At 41.6% G+C, this 9503-nt stretch overlaps 1 protein-coding gene across 1 annotated transcript; it reads right to left on the reverse strand.

Moving 5' to 3' along the window:
* Nucleotides 1-6573: 6573 nt before the first annotated feature.
* On the reverse strand, nucleotides 6574-8867 carry LOC110494919 (gastrula zinc finger protein XlCGF17.1). The gene is made up of 2 exons (XM_021570254.2): nucleotides 8366-8867; nucleotides 6574-7185 (listed from the first exon to the last, which is right to left on the reverse strand). The coding sequence occupies exons 1-2, from the start codon at nucleotides 8637-8639 to the stop codon at nucleotides 6602-6604; spliced, it is 858 nt and encodes a 285-aa protein (XP_021425929.1). The 5' UTR covers nucleotides 8640-8867; the 3' UTR covers nucleotides 6574-6601.
* Between the last annotated feature and the right edge of the window lie 636 nt (nucleotides 8868-9503).

A 9503-nucleotide genomic window follows, 5' to 3' on the forward strand; every position in this document is an offset into this window, starting at 1 on the left:
GGTACTGTACAACTTTACTGTGTTGTTACACCATGTAGGAACAGTATAGACCTAGTCTGTTCATTATATACATCTACATGATGTATTGTTACACCAAGTAGGAACAGTATAGACCTAGTCTGTTCATTATATACATCTACATGATGTATTGTTACACCATGTAGGAACAGTATAGACCTAGTCTGTTCATTATATACATCTACATGATGTATTGTTACACCATGTAGGAGCAGTATAGACCTAGTCTGTTCATTATATACATGATGTATTGTTACACCATGTAGGAGCAGTATAGACCTAGTCTGTTCATTATATACATGATGTATTGTTACACCATGTAGGAGCAGTATAGACCTAGTCTGTTCATTATATACATGATGTATTGTTACACCATGTAGGAGCAGTATAGACCTAGTCTGTTCATTATATACATCTACATGATGTATTGTTACACCATGTAGGAGCAGTATAGACCTAGTCTGTTCATTATATACATCTACATGATGTATTGTTACACCATGTAGGAGCAGTATAGACCTAGTCTGTTCATTATATACATCTACATGATGTATTGTTACACCATGTAGGAGCAGTATAGACCTAGTCTGTTCATTATATACATGATGTATTGTTACACCATGTAGGAGCAGTATAGACCTAGTCTGTTCATTATATACATCAACACTCAGCAAAAAAAGAAACGTCCCTTTTTCAGGACCCTGTCTTTCAAAGATCATTTGTAAAAATCCAAATAACTTCACAGATCTCATTGTAAAGGGTTTAAACACTGTTTCCCATGCTTGTTCAATGCACCATAAACAATTAATGAACATGCACCCGTGGAACGGTCGTTAAGACACTAACAGCTTACAGACAGTAGGCATTAAGGTCACAGTTATGAAAACTTAGGACACTAAAGAGGCCTTTCTACTGACTCTGAAAAACACCAAAATAAAGATGTCCAGGGTCCATGCTCATCTGCTTTAACGTGCCTTAGGCATGCTGCAAGGACGCATGAGGACTGCAGATATGGTCAGGGCAATAAATTGCAATGTCTGTACTGTGAGATGCCTAAGACAGCGCTACAGGGAGACAGGATGGACAGCTGATCGTCCTCGCAGTGGCAGACCATGTGTAACAACACCTGCACAGGATCGGCACATCCGAACATCACACCTGCGGGACAGATACAGGATGGCAACAACAACTGCCCGAGTTACACCAGGAATTTACAATCCCTCCATCAGTGCTCAGACTGTCCGCAATAGGCTGAGAGAGGCTGGGCTGAGGGATTGTTGGCTTGTTGTAAGGCAGGTCCTCACCAGACATCACCGGCAACAACGTTGCCAAGGGCACAAACCCAGACAGGACTGGCAAAAAGTGCTCTTCACTGACAAGTCGCGTTTTTGTCTCACCAGACGTGATGGTCGGATTTGTGTTTAACTCTGGAGCGGGATCTAGGTGGAGGGTCAGTCATGGTCTGTGGTGGTGTGTCACAGCATCATCGGACTGAGCTTGTTGTCATTGCAGGCTTCTCTTGGATCGGAGGGTGAGGGCTAGGGTCATTCCCCCCAGAAATGACCGGGGAACTTGCAGGTGCCTTGGTGGAAGAGTGGGGTAACATCTCACAGCAAGAACTGGCAAATCTGGTGCAGTCCATGAGGAGGAGATGCACTGCAGTACAGTGCAGCTGGTGGCCACACCAGATACCTACTGCTACTTTTAATTTTGATCCCCCCCCCCCCCTTTGTCAGGGACACATTATTCCATTTATATTAGTCACATGTCTGTGGAACTTGTTCAGTTTATGTCTCAGTTGTTGAATCTTATGTTCATACAAATATTTACACGTTAAGTTTGCTGAAAATTGAGAGGACTTTTTTTGCTGAGTTTATATGGACAGTGGCCTGCTCTCCTAACACTGCAATGATATTAAACTATATGGACAGTGGCCTGCTCTCCTAACACTGCAATGATATTAAACTATATGGACAGTGGCCTGCTCTCCTAACACTGCAATGATATTAAACTATATGGACAGTGGCCTGCTCTCCTAACACTGCAATGATATTAAACTATATGGACAGTGGCCTGCTCTCCTAACACTGCAATGATATTAAACTATATGGACAGTGCCCTGCTCTCCTAACACTGCAATGATATTAAACTATATGGACAGTGCCCTGCTCTCCTAACACTGCAATGATATTAAACTACATGGACAGTGCCCTGCTCTCCTAACACTGCAATGATATTAAACTATATGGACAGTGGCCTGCTCTCCTAACACTGCAATGATATTAAACTATATGAACAGTGGCGTGAAAACGTATTTTCCTTATAATAATTAACCCTCACATAATGCTGCCCAAAAACAATGAACATTTCTCTCACCCAGTGGGATATAGGCTATTTAGGTGAGTGTTGGTGTTGCCCCATAAGGCAGTGCCCACTTACCCAAAGGCAACATGGACAGATAGTACTCTACCTGTGTAGAGCACATGCCCCTTTGTCCTTCCAGTCTCTAAAGTGTTAGCGATGATGCTAATGACAACCATCATGAGTGAGTGCGTTTGTCTACCACTATGTGTAGCTGTTAGCGATGATGCTAATGACAAGAATAATGGCACTAAGCCTTTTTCTTTAAATTATAATTAATATTTTATGAGATTGTAGATGGATCTTAGACCATGCCTCCATACAGAATCCTACCAGATGTTTGATGAGTTCTAGAACACACTGGGAGGGATCTTAGACCATGCCTCCATACAGAATCCTACCAGATGTTTTATGAGTTCTAGAACACACTGGGAGGGATCTTAGACCATGACTCCATACAGAATCCTACCAGATGTTTGATGAGTTCTAGAACACACTGGGAGGGATCTTAGACCATGCCTCCATACAGAATCCTACCAGATGTTAATGAGTTCTAGAACACACTGGGAGGGATCTTAGACCATGACTCCATACAGAATCCTACCAGATGTTAATGAGTTCTAGAACACACTGGGAGGGATCTTAGACCATTCCTCCATACAGAATCCTACCAGATGTTAATGAGTTCTAGAACACACTGGGAGGGATCTTAGACCATGACTCCATACAGAATCCTACCAGATGTTAATGAGTTCTAGAACACACTGGGAGGGATCTTAGACCATGACTCCATACAGAATCCTACCAGATGTTAATGAGTTCTAGAACACACTGGGAGGGATCTTAGACCATTCCTCCATACAGAATCCTACCAGATGTTTTATGAGTTCTAGAACACACTGGGAGGGATCTTAGACCATTCCTCCATACAGAATCCTACCAGATGTTAATGAGTTCTAGAACACACTGGGAGGGATCTTAGACCATTCCTCCATACAGAATCCTACCAGATGTTTTATGAGTTCTAGAACACACTGGGAGGGATCTTAGACCATTCCTCCATACAGAATCCTACCAGATGTTAATGAGTTCTAGAACACACTGGGTTTGATCTTAGACCATTCCTCCATACAGAATCCTACCAGATGTTTTATGAGTTCTAGAACACACTGGGAGGGATCTTAGACCATGACTCCATACAGAATCCTACCAGATGTTTTATGAGTTCTAGAACACACTGGGAGGGATCTTGGACCATGCCTCCATACAGAATCCTACCAGATGTTTTATGAGTTCTAGAACACACTGGGAGGGATCTTAGACCATGACTCCATACAGAATCCTACCAGATGTTTTATGAGTTCTAGAACACACTGGGAGGGATCTTGGACCATGCCTCCATACAGAATCCTACCAGATGTTTGATGAGTTCTAGAACACACTGGGAGGGATCTTAGACCATGCCTTCATACAGAATCCTACCAGATGTTTGATGAGTTCTAGAACACACTGGGAGGGATCTTGGACCATGCCTCCATACAGAATCCTACCAGATGTTTTATGAGTTCTAGAACACACTGGGAGGGATCTTAGACCATGACTCCATACAGAATCCTACCAGATGTTAATGAGTTCTAGAACACACTGGGAGGGATCTTAGACCATTCCTCCATACAGAATCCTACCAGATGTTTTATGAGTTCTAGAACACACTGGGAGGGATCTTAGACCATTCCTCCATACAGAATCCTACCAGATGTTAATGAGTTCTAGAACACACTGGGAGGGATCTTAGACCATTCCTCCATACAGAATCCTACCAGATGTTTTATGAGTTCTAGAACACACTGGGAGGGATCTTAGACCATTCCTCCATACAGAATCCTACCAGATGTTAATGAGTTCTAGAACACACTGGGTTTGATCTTAGACCATTCCTCCATACAGAATCCTACCAGATGTTTTATGAGTTCTAGAACACACTGGGAGGGATCTTAGACCATTCCTCCATACAGAATCCTACCAGATGTTTTATGAGTTCTAGAACACACTGGGAGGGATCTTAGACCATGCCTCCATACAGACTCCACTCAGATCCTTGATATCCGTAGGTCTGCGTTTATGGACTGCCCTCTACAATTCAAACCACGGGTTCGTTCCGGAGACTGAAATTGCCATTGCAAAATGTTGGTTTGTAGTCAATGAACCATTTCTATGTGGATGTTGATGTGTGCTTGGGGTGGCAGGCAGCCTAGTGGTTAGAGCGTCGATTGATCAAATCCCCGAGCAGACAAGATAAAAATCTGTCGTTCTGCCCCTGAACAAGGCAGTTAACCCACTGTTCCTAAGCCGTCATTGTAAATAATAATTTGTTCTTAACTGACTTGCCTAGTTAAATAAAATAAGAATCGTCTGTCTGGATGATCCATTTGAAGCCAAGTTTCAGCCTCCTGTCAGAGGAAACCAGATTTCTGCCAAACATTTCCTGGTACTTGGTAGAATTCATGATGCTGTTGACCGTAACAAAGGCCTTAAGGACCAGTGGAAGCGGAACAGCCCCATAACATCAAATATACCCTACCATATTTTACAGTAGATATGAGGTTCTTTCAACCCACCGCTAGTGTGTCTAGCCAAAGACCTCCATCTTTGTTTCATATCACCATATGACCTTTTTCCAATCCAAGTGCCAAACTCACCACTGGCTCCAACGCTGTTTAGCTCCAGGTGTTTACATGTGTTGGTTACTCTCACTAAAGACTGTTTTTTTCTGGCAACCCCTCAAGAGCCTACTGGCATGTAGGTGGTGTCTAATTGGAGATTCAGAGACCCTAAGATGACCACGTTCTGGAATTCGAATTCTAATGTGAGATTCATAGACTTGGTGACCCCAAGATGACCAAGTTCTGGAATTCTAATTCGAGATTGAGACTTTGTGACCCCAAGATGACTAAGTTCTGTAATTCTAATTGGAGATTCAGAGACTTGGTGACACCAAGATGACCAAGTTCTGGAATTCTAATTGGAGATTCAGAGACTTGGTGACTCCAAGACGACCAAGTTCTGGAATTTTCCAACTGTGGCCCTTCCTGAACCATCCTCCTCTGGAGATAAGATACACTTGTGTCCTCTATCAGACAACTTTACCACTGTTCCAGTGGTTTTAAATGTCTTCATCATTATATATATATTATATATATATATATATATATAGCTATTGTTTTTTGCCCATTTATGATTTATGAAGGTCAACAACCATTTGTCTCTTTTCGTTTGTGAGTTATTTGCCCTTCCCCATGCACTCACTACTGTAAGTGGCTCTGGATATGAGCATCTGCTAAATGACTCACTACTGTAGAGGCTCTGGATAAGAGAGTCTGCTAAATGACTCACTACTGTAAGTGGCTCTGGATATGAGCATCTGCTAAATGACTCACTACTGTAAGTGGCTCTTGAAAAGAGTCTGCTAAATGACTCACATGTCAATGTGATGGCAGATACATTTTTACATGCATTACCTAACTTTTATACCCCAGTGACACAGGAAGACATGAACAAACAAAAAGTTCTAATGTTGTGGTGGAAATTCAACACCAGGGACACCTGAAGTCCATTTTAAACGAATCACTCTTTATTATCACGGCCCGGAGAGGTTCACAAACTCAATCCGAGCTTGATGAAAAGGGCGTTCCCCTTTCAGTCCTTATATACTGCTACACAAACAAGTTATATGAGCATGATTTACATTATTAACGTTGGTTCCTGCATGTGACTGACTGATACCTCACGAGGTTGAGATACTCATTTTGTCTCACAGAACAATGTTCTGGGCCGTATTGCTACATTTCTTATGGTTTACTACCATCTACAATCAGTGTGTACAATCAGTCAGTCACTCGCATGAACCGAACCAAGACATGTAATTACAGAGCAGCATTATTCTAAACATACAATCTGATACACAGAGAGAGAAATGTCCCATCACAATGTTAACGTAGATTTTATTTTATTTATTTAATTAACAAGAATCTTTACGGGTGCCAATAAATTAAAGTTAAAGTTTTTTTTCACTTGTTAAACAAAATATTTTTTCTCTGAGCAATTGTATTTGTATAAAAACACAATTTCAGCATACAATATTCAGCTCAGTACTTGTATTGTCGATCTTGAACACATCTTTATCAAGGCTGTTAATCATTTTGGAGGTGGTTATTCCGGGGCCTTAACTGGTCTTCACAACGTTAGGTCTTCTCCCCTCCTGTGTGTGTTCTGTCAAACTCTTCCCACATTGGGAGCATTGGAAAGGTTTCTCTCGTGTGTGCGTCATTTCATGCTTTTTCAGTATCCCTAAATAGGTAAAACTCTTTTCGCACAGGGAGCAGTGGAAAGGCTTCTCTCCGGTGTGTATTCTCGCATGCATTTTCAGGTTCCCTAATTTGGTATAACTCTTTTTACACTGAGAACATTGGAAAGGCTTATCACCCGTGTGTGTTCTCTCATGCTCTTTCAGATGCGATGCCTGGATAAATCTCTGGCCACACTGAGAGCATTGAAAAGGCCTCTCTACAGAGTGTGTTCTTTCATGCACTTTTAGATACCCCAAGTGTCCAAAACCCATTCCACACTGGGAGCAATGATAAGGCTTCTCCCCTGTGTGCGTTCTCTTATGTTCTTTCAGGTGCTTTAACCTGGAAAATATCTTTCCACACTGGGAGCAGTGGTGTCTCCTCACTGGTTTGGACGTCTCTGGATCAGGTTCCCCTGAAGGACTCTTTCCTCTGTCAGAGTGACAGTCTGATATCGCTCCTGTCAAAGAAAAAAACAGAGTATTTGGTTAAACAGCGAGACCTGAATAAAAATCTTCACATGATTAAACTGTCTTCCTATGAGGTTTAATCCAGACTAGATCCTTCAGTATAGTTTGGATCCTGGGTGCTGATTGGTTGACAAGTGCTAGTTATTTTTATGATAATAAATAACAGTTCCATTTGAATTATCCATGTACATCCACTGTCCCACAGCTCAGCCAGGTAATTTATCAACTGTATCTCCACTGTCTCACAGCCCAGCCAGGTAATTCATCAACTGTATCTCCACTGTCCCACAGCCCAGCCAGGTAATTTATCAACTGTATCTCCATTGTCCCACAGCCCAGCCAGCTAATTCATCCACTGTATCTCCACTGTCCCACAGCCCAGCCAGGTAATTTATCAACTGTATCTCCACTGTCCCCACAGCCCAGCCAGGTAATTTATCAACTGTATCTCCACTGTCTCACAGCCCAGCCAGGTAATTTATCAACTGTATCTCCACTGGAAGAAGAAACATAGACATGCAAGATCATAATAATAATAACCATTTTACTAGAACCTGTAAATGAATAACACAGTGTTTAGGGCTGTTTCCCCGGCACTCCGCTGCGCAACACGCCTAAGAACAGCCGTCGTGCCTTGTTTGCTTCAATTAAATAACTGGTGGCCCAGTTCCTTTTACAACATTTAATCCAGATCAAAAGTAATCCTCGTCTCGATTCGGTTTTCTTCATCATTTGCAAATCAGACACGAGTTGGTTGTAATAACTGGTTATATGATGTGGTATCGTAGATATTTTAAATCAGATCAGTCTGTCTAAACCTTATAGCTAAAATATGAAGGAACTAATGACACCATTGAGATTATAAAAACACTAATGATTGTAGCGCTTCAAAACACGTTTTAAAAATATATATATAATTTATATAATTTGCTCATGGGTTGTCGAGTATAAGAGTAGACTGAGCAAAGCACAACAGAAAGACATTTGGAAAAATATAATTTAAAGCATTTAATCCATTAACGTTTTGTTGATTGACCACCACTCTTTATAGATTTAACAATTACTAAAGTACAGAACAACATATTCAAGTGTAGAGTGCTCTTTTTTAAAAACCAGACATTAGTTCAACAACTGCAGAGTTTGTGGCCCTGTTTTTAAGATGCTACTTACTGGTGTTGATCAGATTTCCAGTCTTCTCTTCGTCCACTCCAAACACGTCTACCTCGTCCAATGTGACAGTGATCTCCCCCTCCACTCCAACATCTGCGTCCTGCTCTTTCGCGTCTTCCTGTTTCACTCGGAAAGCTTCTTCCTCTTCTTTCACTGTTACAGCCTCACCCGCGACTTCTTTTTTGACGGTGACAGCCTCCTCTTCCTTCTCCTCTTTCACCGTCCAGCAGACCTCCTCTTCTTCGGCAGGGGGAGAGTAGCTTAGTGAGCTCATGGTCGGGGATGTTAGCTAGCTAGTTAGCATTAATGACAAGTCAAGTGCTCCTGCTAATTTAACCAGCCAGCTAGCTGACTACTAGCAACATAAAATGAAATTAAATGCGACAATTAGCTAGCTATACGACATACGTGTGTTTAAAACAGTGGCTAATACACACTGAAAGTGTCTAATGAGCGTTAACGTTTTAGCTATTTTGGCTAACAAGCTACCGTGGTTGATAACTAGATCAGCGTCCCGTTAGCAACACAAAAAGTACTTCCGGGTCACGGAATTTTGGAAGATTTTCTAAATAAAAGTCCCACACGTAATAGTGGAAAGGTGTCAATGACCTGTATTTATTCATTATATATGATAAGTAATTGTCTAAACCTTAAACAATTATTTATATTTGTAACATTTGCATTAAATATGGGTTTTAAACCATTTTCCAAGGTCAAATAATTGGCCATATTTCGTATTGTCTTTATAAAGCAAAACATATTGCGGGTGCCGCAGGTATGTAGAATATATATACTGTATATTCCTCAATGATAATGGATGAGGGGATGAGTCTTTGAACATATTCCAATCAGTTGTCGCCAAGCAACCCTGAGGCATTGAGTACGCCTCCTCTGTCCAGCGCCTCACAATTCTCCGTTTTGGTTGCTCCCTGGAACAGAGAGAAGTGAACTTATTGATTCGAAAATGTGGGGGTGAGTAATGGGTTTAAACTTGTCAAGGATGTTTGTGTACCCGTGGGTCCAGCACACTATTTCCTCATAGGACAGGAGACATGATAATGGTACTTTGGGAGCAGGGCCAACTTTTGGAGACTCAAAGGGAAATAAAATACCCCCCCCACACACCTTTATAATAAGC

The sequence above is a fragment of the Oncorhynchus mykiss genome, unplaced genomic scaffold (genome assembly GCF_013265735.2).
Source record: "Oncorhynchus mykiss isolate Arlee unplaced genomic scaffold, USDA_OmykA_1.1 un_scaffold_223, whole genome shotgun sequence".
NCBI classification, from domain to species: Eukaryota; Metazoa; Chordata; class Actinopteri; order Salmoniformes; family Salmonidae; genus Oncorhynchus; species Oncorhynchus mykiss.

Excerpts from the sequence above, each read along its gene's own strand:
- LOC110494919 (XM_021570254.2), bottom strand. The coding sequence starts at position 8,639 with ATGAGCTCACTAAGCTACTCTCCCCCTGCCGAAGAAGAGGAGGTCTGC. Across the intron at positions 7,186-8,365 it reads TGGAAATCTGATCAACACCA|GAGCGATATCAGACTGTCAC; the intron begins GTAAGTAGCATC and ends TTTCTTTGACAG.